Raw genomic sequence first — 22,614 nt, 5'->3', positions numbered from 1 at the left:
CAAGACAAACTACTGACAAAGTCAACAAACGTTTATCTAACTTTGACAAGGGGCTTTCCTTTGATAATGGAGCCTCCCCTTTGACAATAGGGTCTCCTTTATTGACAATGCTTCCACCAACTCTTTACCTACCACCCACACATAACCCATGCTCTAATCTTAACAAAGATTGACCAAACCCAACTTGCATCAGTTTTCCACATATGGGTTGGGCCTTAGTCTTGCGTCTAGATCAAGCCTATTAGGACCAATAATACTTGGGCCTATGATGTTGATTTTGATCCACATCAATAGTCCTAGCCCAGATCCATCTACTCCTCAGGCTTACATAGGCTTTCATTGGTTGCTGATATTTTAGACCATAATGGCTGGGCTCCCCCCATCTCTGGTCCTATCCTCACTCCTATCTGGAATGACCTCCATCTGGTCACTAGAAGGGTTGCCTCAAGAGGTGATTGTGTCAATTGGAACTCCAACAGCTCTTGCTCCTTCTCTTCCAAGGCTGCTTGGAATTTTATTCGCCTGAAAGGCCCCTTGGTCCCTTGGCACAGGCTCCTTTGGTTCAAGCATCACATTCCTAGGCATTGCTTTACAGCCTGGAGAGTTTTCAACAATTGTCTCCCTACTCAAGCCTTTCTTCGCAGCCGCCAGATCTCAGTTCCTCGTGCTTGCTGCCTCTGCTGGAACAATGATGAAGACCTGAACCATCTCTTCTTTGATTGTCCTACTGCAGCTGCAATCTGGAAGGGTGTGCTCCTTAAATGCTGGCCTGTCCGAAGACGTATTCTTCCCTTCGCTAGAGAATGGATTTGGATTGATATGATTTTCGCTGGCTCCTCTACTTGTGACACGGTCGGGAAGATGGCTTTCTGTGCTACTCTCAACCATATTTGGATGGAGCGTAATTTGAGAAAATGGACTTCCATCTCTCGGCCTTTCCAAAAGATTTGGGATTCCATTTCCTTTGAAATTAAAGCAAAGCTATCTTTACTTCCCCCCTCTACTTGTAAAGACACCCATAGGAACAGGACCATTGTTCAGTCCTGGGGTCTCTCAAATGTCTCCTTGGTTGCTCCGGCTAATGCTTAGGCTGGCTGGTTGGGCTCTTCCTCTTTAGGGCCTTTTGTAATTTCTTCTCTTCTTCTTTTGGTATTGCAATTCTTATTCACCCAAAAAAAAGGCTGGGCTGATTCGGATCTACATCACTTAAGATATACTCAGGCTGTAGTAAAGCTGACGGGAAAAGGTATGAAACAGAATAGAAGAAGGTCAGGCTGTGAGGTAGCAGTTTAGGGACTGGGAATAGGCAAGGGATGTAGAGGTATAGGTCTGAAACAATGTAAGGGTTAATGCCAAAGACCTCTGTATAATCAGCAGGCTAAATGCTTCCTACCAATTTCACAAACAAGGCTGAAATTGCAGAAAACTTAACACAGGGGCAGATAAGGGAGAAAATCAATAACTGTAGATCAGGTGGTCAACAGAGGCTGAAACTTGGATCGAGTGCTGTTCTTAGGGGGTACAAGGTTCGAGCAAAAGATGGGAAAGAGTGGATGGTTAGATTGGGTTGGGGGTTGAGGTGGTGGAATTAAAAAGTAGGGGACAGAAATAGAAACATACCAAAGTATTGGTCTGAAACTTGCAGCAGAGAGGTTCGAATGTTGAAGACAGCCTTCTAATGGTCGTAAAACAGTACAGGAATGAAGAACACAATAGATATCAGCCTCCCGAGCTTCCCACAGCAAGGAGTCGACTGGATCAAACACCAGCCCCTTCTTCCTCAGACCAAGCACTAAAGAAACTCCATGGGGAGCAAGCAAGCATGCAAACAGCAGCAATATTGTTGAAGCAAAAATCATGGTCTCTCTTGTGCCCTCTAGGGTTGCTTTATAGAATATTAGAAGAGAGCGGCAGGGGTCCAAAATTAGAAGGTTCCCAAATTAGGAAGTCTCCAATTTGGTCCCCCCTTTGCTTGGAGTACAAGGCAGAATCAGTTTCTAAACTGATGTGAACTATTTGTTGATAATTTCTAACAATGAAAATAGAAAGTAACTACTAACAATGAAAATAGAAAGTAACTAACTTCAACTAGACACTAGACTGGACCACAATTTAAACTGAACCACATAGAACCAGTGCAATTGAACTAACCCAAAACAACTTAAAAATAAACTAAATAAAGAAATAAAGTAGCTGATCCCGTATGCAACCTTATTATCCATACTTTAGGCCCATAAAAGTGGCTTATTACATTAAAAACCCATGGAATTAAAAGCCCAACATGTATATAACCCAACCCTAGACTTATTCCCATTAAAATAAGCCTCTTTGGGTGATGTATCTGCATCAAGAAGCACAACCATTAGAATGATAATCATTTAAAAGCAGAAATAGAAAGAATGCTTGTGCAGGAATGGAAAAGGTAAGGTCTGACCTGATTAACTCAATGGATGAAGAAAGAACAAGTTCATAAGAGGATATGAACCAAGCTTCCCACTTGATTCTTGACTGGAATCCCACCAGCCTACCTTGGCATCCCGCCAAGGGTTTACTGCATGTCTGCATCTCATGGCAAATAATTCTGAATCTCACAGAAATTTGAAGGTAAAAATCCAATCTTATTCAACAGTAAAATCGTGGGGAAGGGCTTAGCCCCTTACATCATTATATAGATCTGAGCATTATGGTCTCAGATTTAAAAAAGGAAAGTAAAAACAGAGTTTAAAACTGAAATTAACTCCTCTTAGCCGCAAGTTATATTGAAGTATCTTAACCATAGTTTGAAATCTCGTGATATCTCGGTATCTCGGGCTGGTCGAAATATCCGAAATATTCCGAAATTTCGTCGAAATATGGTATTTTTTCTGCCATATTTCGGCACTCCATCTCGGTGGGTTTTTGGCCATATCAAGGCCTGATACTTCATGTACACCCTTATTTAAGCTAAATAAACACATTTAAACCTTCATATTGCAAAAAAATGAACTCAAAGTGGTGTTTTGGGTTTGCACCCTTGATTGATAGTATACGGTCAGACCCTGATGTACAAATTGTTAAATACACATTGTTTAAGTAATATGCCGAAATTTCGACGAAATATCATGAAATATACCGAAATTTTACAAAATATACCGAAATTTGGACTTTTTTCATTTCGTATGGTCATCTCGTCTCAGCAGTGTCGAGCTATCCGAAATATATCGAAATATCGGCGATATATCGCGAGATTTTGAACCATGATCTTAACTCAAATAAAATACTAAAAACAATGAGAAAACAGGGGTCCTAATCGAGCCTGACTCCTTACATTAAATAAGGAAAGAACTAAGAGACTAGGACTCTAAAAAGCCCCCATGATCTTGTTTTGAGAGAACCAGATAATTCCCAAGCTGCAAGACTTGGCTGAACCAAAAAAATGGTTCAGTTGAACTAAGAACTGGTTCAAGGGGGAACCACAGGCCTGGTTTCTGTGATGGTACTTGATGACGATACTTACCTCTGATCTGCATCAGCCAGCGAGGTGAAAGCCTCCTCAAATTCCCTGTCAAGCTATTCTCTCCTGAATTGTAGGATCCAAACCACCTTCTCATCCCTATGTTAAATTTTTTTTCCTTCCATAGTCTCCTTAAAACCTCCTTTCATCCTTTTAACTTCCAAAACTGATGCAGATTTATCACCAAATTGGGCTTCTTTTATTAGGAATAAGTCTAGGGTTGGGTTATATACATGTTGGGCCTTTGATCCCATGGGTTTTAAATGTAATAGACCACTTTTATGGGCTTAAACTATGGGGAGTAAGGTTACATACGAGATTAGTTAGTAGATTTCCTTGGTTAGTGGTCATGTGATCACATAAGTGATCATGTGACTTGGTTAAGTCGTCATGTGACTATTTAATTGTTATTTAAGTTGGGCTGGATTAGGACTCTATGAGTCCAGCCATATTTTGAGTCTATTTACTTTAATATTTCAGTTTCCTAGTCAGTTTAAGTTACCTAATAGGTTAAGGATTCGGTTAGGCCTTTCCTTTTTAGTGTAGGAATTTATTTTTGAGTCTTTTATATAAGGTTGTAAGGAGGGCAAACATTGAAGACGAATTTGATTAATAAAAAAAAAAAACTCTTGCTTGCTGCTATTGCTGCTGTTGTTTAGCTCCACGTGAGTGTGCCTTGTGAGTAATATCAAGGTCGCCTTGTGAGCCATATCAAGGTGAAGGGATTGGTGGACTCCGATCGACTCCTTGCATCTTGTAGATCGGGAGGTCCTTCTTCTAAGTGTCTTCAAGCTTCTGCCATTGAAGATCTGCTCAACCAGTAAGTTATTTTACTGTTTTAACAATCCCCTCCTTCTTACCTTCCAACCTAAGCCATACTTATTCCCAATCGATCCCCATTAAACCCTAGGTTGTCTAAAGACTGTCCAGCACCATCCCTCCATTAGAATCATCCCATATTACAGCCTCAGCTCCATTAAACATCCCCCTCTACTCGATCCTAAGTTCTGCCCCCATTCCTATCTCAAACCCTAAAATCCCCCAATCTCCATTAAGCCCCAAACCCTAGAACTTTCAGATCCATCACTTCCAGCCAGTAACACAGCCTCATACCTTGGCCGAGTGGTGTTCCCTATCAGTACAGAACTCGACCTTAGCCCCTTGCCTTAATTCCTAGTCTAAACCTTAGATCCCATCACTCTCATCTTCCCCGAAACCCGAAACCCTAATTCTCTGTTTTTTAGTTTCTCACTCAAACAACATCAAACCTATATCATTAGCTTCACCTAGACCTGTCTAGCTTTACCATCTATCACACTTAGTCATTACCCTAACTCTAACCCTAGAATTGACCTAATTCCCCAATTCTGCTCAATCGGCCAGTTGTTTAGGAAGGTCCTGTTTCACTTGGCTCCTAGTAGACCTTTGTCTATCTAGGACTATATTAAAAACCTTATTCTATTACCCAGCCCAAAGGACTCATGTTGCTTTTATGGTATTATGCCATACACCATGTCCAAGTGCGCCTTTTCAAAATTTCCTTCCACCACCCTCCAATCCTTACTTCACTTCCAAGGTACTGTAGATTCTGAAGTAAATACCTCTGCAGAAATTTCCCATGCCAAGCCCTATCACTTGGCACTGATTTGAAGCCATACCTCTAAGGCTCTAACTTCTTTGGCCTACAACACCATGTATACTTCACCAGTTAATGTAGTCCTAGATTGGTAGGAGACCAACTAGGAGCCAGTAAACCAGGATCTGGTATGAACTGGTGATCTGATTAGGTCAAAATAGGGTTTTAGGTGAAAATTAGGGTTAGGGTTTGTGGTGTTGGTTATGCTAGGCAGGTGTAGGGGAGTCTATCAGTGAAGGTCCTGAGATATTTTGATGAGTGGAAGTGTGTCAACTAGAATAGCAGCAGGTTAGAATTACGGGTTTGGGGTTTTTGGAGAGTGTAATATGAGGGAATCTAGGGTTTGGAGTGGATGTATGGGGAAATTCTTTGGGTCAAGTTTTCCTCTAGGACAGAGGGATATTCGATCCAAAATTGGGGCAGAATTGTTGGCTGATTGGTCTATGGGAAAATTAGGCTTTTGGGTTTTAGTATGGAGATGGAGAATCTAGGGTTTGGTTGGATGAATGAGGGCATAAGTGTGCATCGAGCTTAGGAGCTAGGCAGGGGGTATTGTGGTTTAAATTTGGTGAATTTCTGATGGAGGAATAAGTCTGGACACAACTGAGAGTGTAGAGAGAAGTTAAAAACAAAAGAGGAAAGTTAGGGTTGGGGCTGTGGAGGGTTAGGAGAAGATGTATGGGGTTGGGGATGCTTCCAAACTTACTTGCAGTAGCAGGGAGTAATCAGCAGCAACTTGTAATGGCAGTAGCTTGAGTAAAAATTGGATCTTGGACAAAAACTTGAAGTAGAACCTGAATATGAACCACCCGGGCTTCACACCGCAAGATGTCGATTGGATCACACACCAATCCCACCAGCTTTGATCGCACACAAAGCAGTCTTCAAGAGAAGAAAAGTTCCAGAAGCCTACAAGTGCAGATTTTCATAAAACAGTGGGGTAAAGAGGAGCCCCACGGTTGTCCTTTATTTATATTGGCCAAAGGCCTAATTTCCTATGCAGCCTATCAATAGCAAATCCCAGGTAGAGTCTAAATACAAAACACTCCCTCTCTAAAACTCGTGGAGAGGTGTGGACCCAAAAATAAAAATAAAAAGAAAACATAAATAATAAAAGAGGTGACTTAAGTCACTTAAATTGAACCACTGGTTCAACCAAGTTGGGCCGGTTCAATTTAAAAACATAAAACTGCTTAAAAAAAACTAAGTACGGAGCTAGTAGTACTACTGCTACTACTTGAGCAGCAGCTTCTTGTTCTTCGTCTTGCTGATGTAGTGCTTCAGCTTGCATCAACAATGAGACTTCTTCCTTCTCTCTTTACCACTCTATTTTATAAAATCTACAAACTAGTCAGAGATAAAAAAAATTGCAAAAAATTGGATCACACACCGGGTTCCATGCCCCTCAAAATGGATTTACACCCAATTAAATGGGCCCAACCTCATGGGTCTTACACCTTCACAGGGGCTCTTTACAACAAATAAATAAATAAAATTTTGCACACAAGCAGGCTCCATGGCTATAGTAGGTCATCCAAAGCTATGAGAAAGCAGAAGAGAGTAAGCAGCTTTTGAGCTGTAATCGTGCTCAACTAGTGTTTACTTAGCTACTAAGAGATTAGGGTGGGTTCCATTGTCTTCTATGGTTAAAGAGGCAAGTGCTTTCCCCCCATCCAATAGAGTCAGAGTGAGGAATGCTCTTCAAGCTCTTAAAGCATGCATTTACACACCATACAGATCTTCTCTCAAGCCCGTAACACTTATTCACGAAACTGTGTCATTGCTTGCTAAGCATTTTCGTGACAAAGAAGGTTTCTTCATCACCGATAGCATACAAAGCCAAAATTGGAATATGCTGTATATCTACGGAAGATCAAGAATCATGGCATACATGGCCTTAATCTTCACATATACATCAATCCTTGTGGAGATTGAGAATCACCCCTTTTCAGTTCTCTCTCTCATCACATCTTTAATCATAGAAGTACCCTCTTTTGTCAAGTGTAAAAACCTCAAAGTTATACTCCACATAAGAAAATTTAACCAATTCTTTGTACATCTGCCCTCACAGTTTTCCGTTATTTCTAGACATGAAATTTGTGTCGACATGCACTCTTTATAAGTTAAGGCTGCACATTGTGCTAGATCATCCTCGCTTTGGCCAGAAATTACATTGTTTATTTATATGGAGGTTAATTTTATGGTGTAAGTTACCCTGTAGTCTATATTATTAAGGGGGAAGTGTTTTCTGTCTGGGAGCGTGGCCCCTACGCCTGTGCGAGACCCAATCAGCGCCTCCCTTTTGGTTCAATCTAAAGGGGGTAGGGAGGTCATTTTAAAGGAAGGATGAGAGAGACAGACTCAAGGGTGCAGGCGCAGAAGCCACACCCCCATACAGGAAACTTTTTCCATTATTAAATAATGCACACTTCTAACCTTATGCTCTAAAAAAATATTTTAATTAAATTGAGCGCATGAAATTCAAGCTAGCTTGAGCTCTGACTATCCTGGCCCATGTACAGCTCCATCGAGGTGATTCATGCCTCTGGTGCTGTTTAACCTTTAAATTTTAAGCTTCAACTCCATATTATGGTGACTTACGGCTATGTTTTGTCAACTTGTTCGTTTTCTTTTCTTTTCTTGGAAATGTTTTAATGCTTGTTAAGCCAAAAACTTGAGAAGCTGCAGCTGGAAAATCATTACAGATAGTAAAAGAAGAAATTTTAAAGTAAATATCACTCACAGAATTAATGTAGAATAACTGTTCATGATACTCTACTTTCTGTATTTGAGCTTTAAATATCTATTGTTTCTTGGTTGGCTGTACCCTTTTATTTACTTAACAGTAGTTCAAATTCTTGCTCAACAATTCTTAATGCCCTTTTCCTTTCTTCATCCCTTGTTTAACAGTTAATGTGGATGATGCCATGGATGATATTGTGCGCCAGTTCAAAGGGGTTTCAGATGGTTTAATACGCAAGGTCTCTGGTCCATTGTCATCATCACTAATAGAAACATTTCCTTCCACGTCAGGCAAGAATTTTTCCTGGAATGCAGAGGACTTGAACAAACATTTTTCAAGTAGAACTGATACAAGCTATGATAACATGGACACATCAAATTACTTATCTGATCATGAGGAAGGTATCAAAGATGGAGACAGTGGCCATGAGGAAATAGGTTCTGGTGCAAAAGCTAATGGATGGCATTCAGACAATGAATTGAACTCAAAAGATTTTCCACCTCGGTTCTTCAAATGTGGTGAAGAGTCTAGAAGCTTAGATTCTGATAGAAGACATAATATTGTGTTAAAACCTGAAAAGATTGGACCAGATGGATATCCTGTTGCCAGTGTCCCTAAAACTTCTGATATTGTGGATGACTCTATTGGAGCGCCTCCTGAGGTATCCTGAGTTTATCAATCCATTTAGATTTTTTCTTTTCACTCCTTACTATTTGTTTGATATGGAGGTTATTTAGGTGGAGTACAATACTCTTATGTGAAATACAGCATTTTCCTTATTTAAATCGCTGAATTGTAAGTTGGAAGTTGATTCAGATTGTTTGGGGTTTGGGTTATTGATTTGGTAACACTTAGTCTTTTTCTCATTCATGTTTTATGAACAACTCATGCCAGATCAAGCATGTCTCTTAGTCTTTCATTCATCCTAAAACTTGGGAGATGTGTATCTCAGTTTCTAGATTCCTAACTAAAATTGCTAGACTTTGGCGGTAGTAATGTAGTCTCCAACAATGTCCTTTATATGTACTCTGGGTGTTTCTCCAAATGTGGACTTTAGAGAGTTCTTGGAAGATGAATGGGTTGTCTACTAGTATCATTAAGAAGTATGATATCACTCATCAGCGAAGAACTACCTTGAAACAGTAAAGCATCCAATCTGTTGTCCTCCCCAAAGCATCTAGCAATCCACTGACTATCAAGGAAATAGAAACTAGGAATTGGTAAGATAACTTGATAGGAATGCCATTAAAATTTCAGATTTTCATTAGTCAAACAGTAAAATTTCCAACAGAATTTTAAGTTTGTGTTAAATTTAGTTTTTAAACATGACAATTATAAGACATTTATGGCATGTTGAAAATCAGTTTTTGTGTATTTTTCTTAATTTAGTTAATACCTTAATTGTTTCGACTATTCTGTAATTCTTTTCTGATTGCCTTTTTTTTGGAATGTTATAATTTCATATAGGTGGCTATAATTTTTAATTGATAGGTTGATTTTTTAGTAAGTTACATAGAATTGGATTTATAGAAGGAAAAAAGGATGTCTGCTAAAAGCCTTTATAAACAATGAAAGGATAAGTCCTCATTAGTTTATTTTTATTGTTTGGCAAAAGGTTTTGTGCATGGTGCATGGTCACGCACAAAACCATTGGATGGGGACAAAAGCCCCATCGAAATACCCAATCCCCCTTATTTTACGAATCGTTGGTGGAAGAGAATCTCCCATGCTCGAATCCCTTCCCCTTTTTGTTTTTATTGTATTTCCATATACATGCATATGAGAAAAAAATCCCTACAGACAAGAAGTCATACATATACAAAAATGATCATTTGGAAGCTAGTTCTCCTCAATATACATCCTTGAATTCCTCAAGGCTAAAAGTCAGGTGTAGAAGGTGAGCTTTACAGGATACAGATGGACGTAGAAGGTGGGTTATTTGGGTTTCCCATTTATGATCCTTCTATTTTTTTCCCTTCCAAATACACACCATAAATGCCAATGTGACCACATGCCATGGGACTTCTCTCATACCTCGAAACATGGATGAAGGACAAGAAGCATAAATACACCAATTGCAGAAAGAAGTAGATGTCTAAGGCTCGAGTAAACAAACTTTGTGAAGGCTGTAATAATTAACTAGGCAGGTAAAGGCTACAGAGATCAGAAACTTCGTGGAATCCCATGTCTTTGACCACAGAATCAGGCCACTGAACCAAAGAAAGTTTAGCAGAAAATTGAATTTTAAAAAAATTTAGAAATAGAAATAAACATCATCTTTGCTGATTAAATCTTCAGAAATTGTGTGTTTCAAAAAATATAATGGTCGTTGTTCATTTTCAACCATGAACATGCCCACCATCAACATGCGAGAGGAATGCATGGGAATTCCAAACCATTGTGGTACAATGTAATAGTTAATAAGGATGTGTTCCACAGAGCTCATACTCGTGTCTCATACGTAGTAACAAGCATGCATGATGCTAGCAAGCTATTAGCATTTGTGTAACTGTCATTCATTTCCACTTGAGCTTAACATTTTTAGCTGCACATAAGAGATTTGAATTCTATAGAAAGTTGAGAAGGTTAATGTAAGTGCTTCAATATTTAATGCCTTATGTGTTTCAAGTGTTTGTTCTTTGTTTTCTTTGGCAGCAGCCACAGAACTTTATTTTGAGCTTGCATTTCTTACTCTTACTCTTAACTTGGTTTCAATTGTTGTTGTTGTTGTATGACTTGGTTGCCTTTGATTTCCTTGCAGTGGACACCATCCAATGTTAGTGTTCCTCTTTTGAATTTAGTTGATAAGCTATTTCAACTTAACAGAAGAGGTTGGCTAAGGTGAGCATATTTGTAACGTCATTAATTTGCATTACTTCATGGTTTCTGTTCAGTGTCAGTATTTAGGTAATTACAATAAATAATTGGGTCCATTATATACATTTACATATTGTTTATAATTTCTAGGAACCAATGGTACACACCTTATAATATTTTATGCAGGCAATTCTTAGTGGTTGTGAGTTTCTCTGCTAAGGTTTTTGTTTGTGAGAAGCTTTTCTTTTATGATCTACTCCAAGTTAACATTGATTAGAGCTATGGGCTAAGCATAGAAATACAAAGCATTTTTCTTTACCAAAAAGCAAACAAATAGTTGCTTCTTCATGATGTGTTAAACCTGTTCACTAGCCACAGCCTGGTCTATATATAGATAGGTACTTCCCTGTTAATATTAAAATAGTCTTCATGGTTTCTCATCCAAAAGGGAGAGGGGGAGGGGGAGAAAACGAGGTTGGATCCTTCTCAACTTATTCTCTACTACTATTCCACCTATTTTCAATGTCATAGTCTCTGGCCAGGGCAAAGAAACAGTAAACACATCTTCGTCTGCGCCTTTACACTTCATCTAGTCACCATTTGAATGTCATGGAAACAGCTATCTCTTTAATTGAGCTCTTGTGAAGAATTTGTTGCCAAGAGAGTTTCAGTTGTGCTTAACTCCGTTTCCTTGAGTCATCAGTCATGGGATGAATATTAGTTTCGTTTTGCCTGAAAAGGAGGTAGAGGAATTCTCACACTCCTGATCAAGCAACATCTTCCTAAAAGCAGGCATGAACAATCTCTAATGTCCAAATCAACACATTGGCTTATGCTGGCATCACCTTGAGAGGCAATTTTAAGGTTGACTTGGCAGCCTTGGTTTTTTTAACCATCCATCCATCCTAAACTCTAATCTTTTACCTTTCACACCTTAAAACTTGATATCAAGTTTGTCTTTAAATGTTTACTGGACACTAACTACTTTTCTTTCTTTTTTTTTTTTGGGGGGGGGGGGGTAAAGAAGTACCTTCCCTTCATATAAGCAATATCTGCAGTATTCCAGAGTCATCTAAATTAAGATTGCCATTCTGTTAACCTGTTGCCCTGAACTTTGTTGAAAATGTTTGCTATTGAAAATGCTATAATTTTTTCACATGCCACTAGTGATCAACCTGAGATCTATGTCCTTTTTTTTTTCCTTTTGCAGAAGGCAAGTTTTCTGGATTTCGAAGCAAATTTTACAGCTGGTAATGGAAGATGCTATTGATGACTGGCTCTTGATGCAAATCCAGTGGCTTCGGAGAGATGACATTATTGCTCAAGGGATCCGTTGGGTTCAAGATGTAAGCCGAAGCTTCTATCACCACTATCCCATCTTAAATTTCTGGACTCCATATTGGCATCTGAAACTTGAAATACAGTATACAACAGATATGAACACTTCATAAAAAAAAAATAATGGAAACCAGTAAAAGAATTTTCTCTATGAATCAGCAGTGAAATGTATGGGTAGTATATTTCCTGTACAAATTATATGTAGTAAGTTCATTAAATATCATTTTTCAGGATGTTTGTCTGGTCATATCAAGATACAGTCTTCGGCAGTTCTTGAATTCTGTCCTGTCTAAGTTCCAATAGCTTATGGGAGTAAGTGTTCTGGATGATGATGGTCTACATGTAACTTCATGTGGCATTTAAGCCAGTAATTTGAAGTTTAGTTCAGCTGCCATCACTTGGAAGTATTTGGATCGAAAGAAACAGTAGGACCTTTATTAACGATGCTGAGTCAGCTTTTGTATTTTCATCTAGGCCAAGAGTATGGCCATCTTTGGTAGAGTACAAGTTTGGAGAAATGATGAACAGTGAAGTCCATTCTGACTGTGACTCCTTTTCTGCACAACTTTTTTTTTTTTTGGTGGGGGGGGGGGGGGGGAAATCTAGGGCCAAGAATGTGAAGATCTTTGGTCTAGTAGTAATTTTGAAGGTATGATGACTACTGAGGCAATTCTAAACTGAGACTTTTCTAGTGGCAAGTCTTGCTCTGAGTCATTGCATTTGAAATGCTTTTCCTCTGGACAAGTGTGTTTTGCTCCACATCTTTGGTTCAATAGTATTTTAAAGATATGATTGCTACAGAGGCCATTCTAAACTGAGACATATTTCTAGTTGCAAGTCTTACTCTGAGTCATTGCATTTGAAATGCTTTTTTTCTAGACAAGTGTGTTTTACTTGGAGCATGTGACCTCTTATGCACTAAAACAATTTTGTTTTGGTCAAAAAGACTGAAAATTTTGGTGCTGGTGTTGAAATCAGCATGTGGCCACCTGTTAAAAAGATTTGTGCTACAAACTAGAGAAGACACCTCCCACGATTCTTTTCCATCTTGAAACAAATTGCGGTCCCCATTGCAATGACTCTCTTCTACAAAAAAAAAAAAAAAGAAGAGAAAACGCTTCAAATTCCCATCTTTACCTGGCCTTCCCTCTCAATTTCTCTTTCAAAATGCAGGATATATTTCACAATAGACCATAAAATTTTCTAAGGGCATAAGTTTCCTTGGTCGCTGTGGAGAGAGCCTTCTCTACATGGCCCACCCATTTTCTGCCACGTGGGATTATCGGGTGGAGCCCCAATTTTGTGGGCTGGAGACCCTAAATCCCCTGCTCACATGTCAAGTTTTGGCCCAAACAGAATTTGCCTAGTGGAAAAATGAAGCATTGAAAAATTCAGGACTATGCAGAGGGGTACATGGTAATGTAGTCCAAGATTGATTATAATTCAGCTAGAAGCCAAAACCAGGGTCTGTTCTTCAAAGGGAGATTCGGTTAGGGTTGGGGGTTAGTGAGGACTAGGGTTTGATGGTAGGGTTAAGGTAAGTTGATGTAGGGGTGTCTTCTAGTGAAGGTCTCGTTAACAAATAGTCAGTGTAGGGCAACTAAACAGAATCGGCAGCAAGGTTGGTTGGGTTAGGGTTAGGTTTTTGAAAGAGAGATGAGTGGGGACTCTAGGGTTTTAATAGGGAAGAATAGGGAAAGGTGTGGATTGAGTCTTCCAATGGATTAGAAGAGCACTCGGTCACAGTTTAGAGGTGATCTGATGGTTCAGTTATGCTGGGTAGGTTATGGGTGGTCTAGAGGAGGAGAAGAGAATGGTTAGGGTTTGGGATTGGATCAGACTTGTGTGATGAAGAACAACTTGAACAGAACTTTTGTTGATGTCGAATAATGCTTGAAATTAGAACTTGAACCAAATCTTGAATATATCAGCAATGGAGAAGATGAAGTAACTAAATTCGAACCACCCGGGCTTCCTACCGCAAGGTGTCAGTCGGATCAAACACTGATTCCATCAGCGTTGATCAAACACAAGACAAATCTTCAGCAATGAAGAGAAGTTGCAGAACAGCAGCTTCAGAGAGTTTTTTCAAATTTGTGAGGTGAAGAGCCCTACGAAATTAGCTTTTATTTGTAAGGCCAAAGGCCATACTCCTATTCAGCCTAGGACACTAAAAAGCCCTCTAGATGATTCCTATTACAAAGCCAACAGAACAAAAGGTCATGTGACTAATTAAAGTGGTCTCATGAGTACTAACCAAACTTAAAACTAGCCTAGCCTATTCTCTAAGGGTGACAAATAAGTTGTCACATGACGACTTAAAAGTCTCATGACTTCTAAAAACTAATTCAAATAAAAAGGGTCATGTGACCTTTAAATAGTCACATTACTTGGTACATCAAAATAAAAACTAAGTAAAATAACTACTAAACACTACTTGGACAGCTTTGACTTCTTCTTCTTCTTCTTTCGAACATAAGTCTTCAGACCTGCATCACATGGGATACTAAGGGGGCATGGACATACATGGTGGAGGGTATATGGTTGAATGTGAGTTTGAAATTTCACTCGTGATCTTGTCAATACCATCCCATCTCTGTCCAATGGTCAGAATTGCCAATGCCACTTTTCAAAACAGAGTCTGACCATGGAGACAAGCTTGTTTATTCGCACCGTGTAATGACCTCCTCTCCACCCTACTAGAAACTGACATTTGGTGCCAGCCTTTTCTTATTTCTGAAACTACACCCTTCTGGAGTGAATAACTAGTCAGAGTGGGACCTTTCTAGTTGAAGAACTCATTCCAGATGCTTGCGTTTTCTTGCAATCAAAGTTTGTTTATTCATCACAAGGAATTTTTGGGGACTGTGTCGCGGTTCAGAAGAAGTTAATGATTTCCCTTGTGTAATCAAGATCATTCACACCTTTTAGTAGAACAGATATTTCAATTAAAGCTACACTTGAAGCTGTCTGAAAATCCAGAAATAGATAATCCTGGAAAAAGTTTTGAGATTCATTAAGTGGTGAATTCTTTATTCAACTTCATATGTCTGAGTTTCCTTTCATTATCTTATTTGCAATAAATCCCGTCTTACTTGAGCTTGTGATTTAAGTATTTTGAGAATTAGAAATTTAGAATATTTGATTTTAAAGTTAAAATGCTGATTGGAAATGAGAGGTTTGTCAGATTTCAGAAATTATGGGTTGCTATGGAGGAAGTTTTGTATAATATCATAGTTAACATAGAACCCACCTGGTTGATAAAAATTGAACCTAAAGCTGAGATCAATTTTAGTTCTAAATTTTGAGTCTCTCTTTTCACAGGTTCTCTGGCCTAATGGTACATTCTTTTTGAAATTGGGTGATATTCAAGGTGATGTAGGTGACTCTCATTTCAGCCAGAAACCAGCACAAACTGAAAACAGCTTAACTGGCAATAGGATCTCTAGACCAGGGTCCTTCGAGTCACAGCTAGAAGCAGCTCGTAGAGCCAGTGATGTCAAAAAAATGATCCTTGGTGAGAATTTATGTCTTCTTATAATTATTGATGCAGTTTAGGTTATTGTTGCCACTTGCCACCTCCCCCCCCCCCCCCTCCCCTCTTTTTAAGAAGACCTAGAATGAATCTGTTTTCTTGATTAAGCTATTTGATGGCTGGTTGCTTGGCCCGTTATTCATTGGAATAGTTTCTTTTTCTACCCAGAATAAAAATTGATGCCTGCTTTATGGTGGAAGTCTTGTAACTACAATAGTTGTAGCAGTAACATAATTTTCAGGTAATGTGATGTAGAAGAGACTAATGACCAATGAGTGTAACGGATTTGGACTGATTGAAGAAGAATAAGACTAAGATAAAAATTATGAATCTGTTTTACTGATCAGATTAGTAGCAGGATAGGTACTTTCTAAAGTACCAGAGGAAGAAGAAGCGCTCTTGACTCAGTGCTGTAACTGAGATAACTTAGTCCTTGATGGGCTTTAGTGAGTCTTTCATTTCTGTTTTATTGTAAGTAGTGGACTAGACCCATACTAATATATGGGCTCATAACAAATTAAAAGTAGCTCCTGTACTAATATATTATTTGTTATTTAAAGCACCTTAAGTAGCCCACGATAGGAGGATTTAGTGTAGTTCTACAACTCTATTTCAGTTTCCTATTATGTTTTACTTTCCGTCTTAGAGTACGAGTCTTATTAACTCAACTCTATTTAGTTGTTTTTTGAGCCATAAAGCTCCCAACAGTTTTATGAATAAAGGTGGCTTTGCTACTTTTCAATCTATTGGACTCAGATGGCTGAAGCTATCTAAGCCTTCAAGCTTTTTAAACGAAAGATGACCGAAGCTCCCTTTTTACGGCTACCAGATTTGATCGGGTGTTCGAGGTAGTAAATGACGCATCGCATATTCGTATTGGTGTACTTATGCAAGGAGGTCGCTCCATTTTCTTCTACATTGAGAAACTCAATGATGCTAAGCAGTGTTATTCTACCTATGAATAGGAACTCTATGCCGTCGTTCAAGTATTGAAGTGTTTGAGACACTATCTCGTCAATAAAGAGATCATCTTATTCACAGATCACGAAACTTTGAAGCATCTCCATTCACAAAAGTCAAATAGCAATCGACATGCTAAATGGTTTGCATTTCTATAGGAGTTCGTGTTTGCACTCAAGTATAAGGCTGAGAAAGATAACATTGTTGTTAATGCCTTGAGTAGATTAGTGTAGACAATACACACTTTCTCAGCCCATGCTATGAGTATTGCCCATATCCAAGAGGTATGCATCAGATAAGGATTTCTCGACCATCTACTAGATACTAAAACAAGGTGGGAGGGATCCTAAATACTCACTCCACGATGGGTACCTCATCTTGGGCACACGACTATGCATCATCGCCTCGTCACTATGGCAGCACCTTATACGGGAATTGGACAGCATAGGACTTAGTGGACAACTGGACACTTCGGTTGTGGCAAGACTCTTCTACAGGTTGCCGACAAATATTATTAGCCACACTTGCAGAAGGATGTAGAACATGTTATTAAACGATGCTGAAATTGTCAATTAGCCATGGAAATTAAGCAGAATATGAGTTGGTATTCCCCACTACCAGTTCCAAATGCACCATGGTTACATATTAGCATGGACTTTATGCTAGGCTTGTCCCTCACACGGGAAACAATACGATTCCATACTTGCGCTAGTTGATCGATTCTCCAAGACGGCACATTTCATTCCATGCTGTTAGACTTTTGATGTTAGTCACATAGCTACCATCTTCTTCAAGGAAGTTGTACTGCTACATGGGTTGCCAGAGTCGATTGTATTTTATAGAGATGTCAAGTTTATGAGCTACTTTTGGAAGACACTATGGATGAAGACCAACACAAAGTTTCAATTTTCTACAGCCTTTCATCCACAGACAGTCAAATGGAAGTTGTTAACTGAAGTTTGGGTAACTTGCTTTGTTGCCTAGTTTGTGACTATGAAAAGACTTGGCAGTCCATCCTTGATGTTGCTGAATTTATGTATAATAATTTGGTGAATAGGACTACGGATCGTACTCCATTTGAGACAGATCTCGGAGTTCAACCAAGGTTCCCTGTCGATCTTGTTCCTCTTCTGCCTCACACGTGCATTAGTATTGAAGTGGGTGAGTTTATATGTCATATTACAGTTGGAAGTTAAAGAGTGCAAGGGAACAAGGGAAAATACGGAAGTAGGAGGTTGGCGAAGAAGAAGTGAAGAAGAGAAAATGGTCAATGTTGTGTATTGGAGTATTGTCTCCAACACCTAAAGGAATTACATACACCTCCCTAGGGAGGTAAAAAGTAAAAAAGAGAAATTACAATATAAGGCCACTAGTCAACAAACTAGTTCCTAAAGTACCCCTATTACATAAACTCTTACAATCACTGAGGTCCATGCCGACATTTCTCGTTGTATTGTCATTAGCAATGATTCTTATAATGCGTCCACTCATTGTCATCGACAATTTGTGGAGTTTTATTCAGGAGACAAGGTGATGATTCGTATTGCTCCTGAAGGGTTTCCTCCTGGCACCAGCATAAAACTCCACCTACGGAAAATGGGTCCCTATAAGGTCTTAAACAGGTAGGACCAAATGGTTATGTGCTGGAATTGCCTGCTAATATGGCCATAGCAACATCTTCAGTGTGGCTGATCTTATGATCTATTTGGGTCACCACTCGGACAAGGGATATAGAGTGTACTTTATGGTTACCCCAGTTTACTCCACTCGTTGAGGATTAGATAGAAGATATTGTGGACGATATATTACTGCCACTCGGAAGGGAGGTGGTTGCCCTTCATTTTTTATCAAGTGGAAAGGCCGTCCAAGAAGTCAAGAACTGACTGCACCTAGATACATGCAGATGACCTCAAGTGTTTCAACCCAGACCTATATGAGCACTACATGTCCCTTATACATTCTTCAGAGACAAATGTTTTCAAGCCGGGGAGATTCGATGCAGATCAGTAGTAGGATAGGTACTCTTTAAAGTACCAGAGGAAGAAGTACTCTTGACTCAGTGCTGTAACTGAGTTAACTCAGTCCTTGATGGCCGTTAGTCTTCTATGTGTTATTGTAATCAGTGGGCTAGGCCCATTAAGATCAGGCTCATACTAATATATTGTTTGTTATTTAAAACACCTTAAGTAGTCCACGATAGGAGGAGTTAGTAGAGTTCTACAACTCTATTACAGTTTCCTATTATGTTTTACTTTCCTTCTTAGAGTACGAATCTTATTAACTCAACTCTTTTTAGTTGTTGTTTGAGCCATAAAGCTCCCAACGGTTTTATGAATAAAGGTGGTGTTGTAATATGGGTTTTTAGTCCCGCATTGCTTAGATGTATTCTCTTCATATGATTTCAGTATTATAAATAAAGCTGGCCTGTGATCACTTTGATCAAGCCAGTATTCACGGAATTCCACATGGTATCAGAGCCAACAATATTCCGGGAATATGAGAATTAAAATTTTTTTCTTTTTTTTTCTCTCTTCTCCTTTGTGTTTCTGCCCTAAGGCCAACCACCACCACCAGCCTCCTCCGCCACCACCGGCAGCCTCCCTCCGCCGGCCCTTCTTTTTTCCGCCAGGCCCTCCCACCCCTTCCGCCACCACTGCCAGCCCTCCCAGGCCCCCCGTTCTTCCGCCTCCACCGCCAGCCCCCCACCTCTCGCCTTCCTTTCTTTTTCGCGAGAGGGTCTCCCTCACCTTGCCATTATTTTTTTTTCCACCCTTGGTGGTGAGTTGACTCCCGCCAAGGGTCCTTTTTTTCCCTCTGTATGATTTAATTATTTTTGGAGGCCTTGTTTTCTGCAATTTTTTTCAGCCACTATGCCTGACGCTTTGGAGATCACCTCTGCTTCTTCTGGATCTGATGGTTCGCCGCAACGTGATTTTATTCCGTTTCCTGTGAACACCATCAAGTTGAACGGAAGCAATTATCTTATGTGGTCTCGCTCCTGTTTATTTGCGATTGGTTCCCATGGCTTGTCTGGCTACATCACGGGCGCCACGGTCAGACCTACAGAGGCTGGTTCTGCACAGGATCGCTGGATGAATTTTAATTTCTTGGTCATGTCATATTTGGTTAATTCCATGGACTAAGACATTGCTGGGCGGTACCTTCTTCTTGACTCGGCTGCGAAAATATGGAAGACAGCCAAAGATACTTATTCTCAGGTTGGGAACGTTGCCCAATGCTATGAACTCCGTCAAGAAATTCATTCTACCAAACAGATGGAGTTGACACTTTCTCAGTATTACAATACCATGTGTACGATGTGGCAACAGTTGGATTTTCTGGGCACCTTCACTGCCACCACTGATGTTGATGCCACGGCCTATCGCAAGTGGGAAGATGGTTTACGCGTCTTTGATTTCTTGGTAGGAATGAATATTGAGTTTGATCATATCCGGTCAAATATTTTGAATCGGGAACCTCTCCCCACTCTTGAACAGGCCTATGCGATCCTTTCGGCTGAAGACAGTCGACGAACAGCCATGGTTCACCCAGTTACTCAGGAGAGATCGGCTCTTATTTCTGGGTCACATTCTACCCATGGGGGCTCTTCCCGTTTTGCTAGCACTGATCGGTCCTCTGGTGATCGACCTCCCATTAAATGCGATTACTGTGGGAAGGAATGGCATACGAAGGACCGCTATTGGAAACTTCATGGTCGCCCTGCAGACACTCGCGGCCGTGGTAGGGGTGGTTCCAATCGGTCCAATAATTCCCGTGCTCATCAGGCAACTACTGAGGATCAGCCTGATCATTCTCTGTCACAGGTTATGGAGGATTTGCAAAATTTGCGTGATATGGTGACTCGTTTGGACTCATCTTCTTCGACATCTGTATCTCCTTCCATGGCTGCCTCGGCTCTATCTCTGCCTACTAATCCCAATACACCTTCTTCCATAGGTATTTCATTTGGTGGGAATTGCACCTCGGTCATGCCCAATTCTTGGGTAATTGACTCAGGGGCAACCGACCATATGACCGGTTCTTCCTCTTTTTATTCCACTTATTTTCCTTTATCTGGTCATAGTAAGGTTCGAGTTGCTGATGGGTCTCTTTCTCCTATCTTGGGAAAGGGATCCGTACAGTGTTCTTCATCTCTTACCCTTTCCTCTGTGTTACATGTTCCGAGGTTTACTATTAATTTGCTTTCCATTAGTAGTATAACTAAGGATTTAAACTGCAAAGTAACATTTTTTCCAACCCATTGTTTATTTCAGGACTTGGAAACGGACAGTACGATTGCATGTGGTAAGGTGGTTGGTGGTCTGTACGACTGTACGTGCTTGACGGTTCCCGGGCAGCTTTGACATCTCAGCCTGCATCTTCTGATTTTGATTCTGCATTCTTTGAATTGAATAACTGGCATCGTCGTTTGGGCCATCCACCGTTTGGTGTTTTGTCCACTTTATTTCCTAGTTTGGTGAAGAGATGTAATAAACATAATTTTTCTTGTGATGCTTGCACTTTGGCAAAGCAAACTCGAAGCATTTTTCCCATTTCTGACAATAGAAGCTTGCATCCTTTTGGTTTGATACATTCTGATGTATGGGGCCCTGCCCGTTGTGTGTCTAGCTCTGGATTCGGAGGTTTGTCAATTTCATTGACTGTTTTAGTCGGACGACTTGGGTATATTTGATGCATAGTAAGAGTGACGTCTTTACCTGTTTCACTTTATTTCATAAGATGGTCGAGACACAGTTCGATGCCAAGGTCAAGATTCTTAGGTCCGATAATGGAAAGGAATACATGGACGGTGCCTTTCGGTCTTATTTGGACAGCCATAGGATCATTCACCAAACCTCTTGTGTTGACACTCCCGCTCAAAATGGGGTAGCTGAACGCAAGAACCGCCATCTTCTAAAGATTGTTCGTTCTCTTATGTTCACTATGGCTGTTCCTCCTCGCTTTTGGGGTGATGCTGTTCTTACAGCTACATATCTTATCAATCGGCTTCCCTCCCGTGTTTTGGATGGTCGCTGCCCCTTGAATGTGCTCTGTGGAAAATCAACCTTTGTTGTGTCTCCCAAAGTCTTTGGCTGTGTCGTGTTTGCCAGGAATCATCATGTACACGGTAAATTTGATCTCAAGGGATTGCGATGCATATTTCTTGGTTATTCTGCTACCCAAAAAGGATATAAATGCTATCATCCTCCTACCAGGAAAGTATTTGTCACTATGGATGTAGTGTTCCGGGAGTCTGAAGCTTACTTTAAACAGCCGAAACCTTTGCATGGGGAGATTATAAGTGGTGAAGAGGTCCCGTTGATTGCTCCTCTAGACATTGAAATACCTATTATAGAGGATACCTCTGTTGAATTCGAAGAAGGGGTTACTAGTCAAGAACAGGAAGTGGGACGACTACAACAAGAAAAAATTGTGTACACTTGGGGAACTGATTTTCCTCTGGATGGCCCTCTATACAAAGAGACCACCACCACTGATCCTACTCAATCGGCATCTGCTCCTGCTCCAAGTCTTGCTCCTAGTCAGATTTCTGGTAAGCCCTCTATTGATCCCAGTCTTGATTTACCCATTGCTGTTCTGAAATCAAAGCGAAGTTGTACATTGCACCCTATTTCCAACTTTGTGTCATATAACTCACTAACTCCTGCTTTCCATGCATTCATAGCTTCTTTATCCTCTGTTTCCGTCCCTAACAACTGGCAGGAGGCTATAACCGAATAGAAATGGAAGGATGCGATGAATGAAGAGATGCATGCCCTTGAAAAAAATCAGACCTGGGATTTGGTGAGTCCTCCACTTGGAAAAAGACCTGTTGGTTGCAAATGGGTCTTTGTAGTGAAGCACAAGGCTGATGGCTCAGTGGAGAGATACACGGCGAGGCTTGTTGCCAAAGGGTTTACTCAAACCAAAGGTATTGACTACCAAGAGACCTTTGCTCCTGTAGCTAAGATGAATACTGTACGGGTTATTATCTCTTGTGCTGTGAATCGCGGATGGGAACTCCAGCAACTTGATGTGAAGAATGCCTTCTTACATAGAGATCTGGAAGAAGATGTCTACATGGAGATAGC

General features: G+C 40.2%; 1 protein-coding gene across 4 annotated transcripts in view; it reads left to right on the top strand.

Annotated features, from left to right (window-relative positions):
• LOC122662063 overlaps positions 1 to 22,614 on the top strand; it is a 54,441-nt gene that overhangs the window by 25,096 nt on the left and 6,731 nt on the right. For all 4 annotated transcript variants that reach the window (XM_043857621.1, XM_043857622.1, XM_043857623.1 and 1 more), the window contains 4 exons: positions 8,040 to 8,533; positions 10,634 to 10,713; positions 11,900 to 12,035; positions 15,352 to 15,544. In XM_043857621.1, the coding sequence (XP_043713556.1) occupies positions 8,040 to 8,533; positions 10,634 to 10,713; positions 11,900 to 12,035; positions 15,352 to 15,544 (903 nt within the window). The remainder of the gene's footprint in view (positions 1 to 8,039; positions 8,534 to 10,633; positions 10,714 to 11,899; positions 12,036 to 15,351; positions 15,545 to 22,614) is intronic.

The sequence above is a fragment of the Telopea speciosissima genome, chromosome 5, assembly GCF_018873765.1.
Source record: "Telopea speciosissima isolate NSW1024214 ecotype Mountain lineage chromosome 5, Tspe_v1, whole genome shotgun sequence".
NCBI lineage: Eukaryota > Viridiplantae > Streptophyta > Magnoliopsida > Proteales > Proteaceae > Telopea > Telopea speciosissima.
The sequence above is the reverse complement of the archived record's forward strand: the minus strand, read 5'-3'. Positions and strand labels throughout refer to the sequence as shown.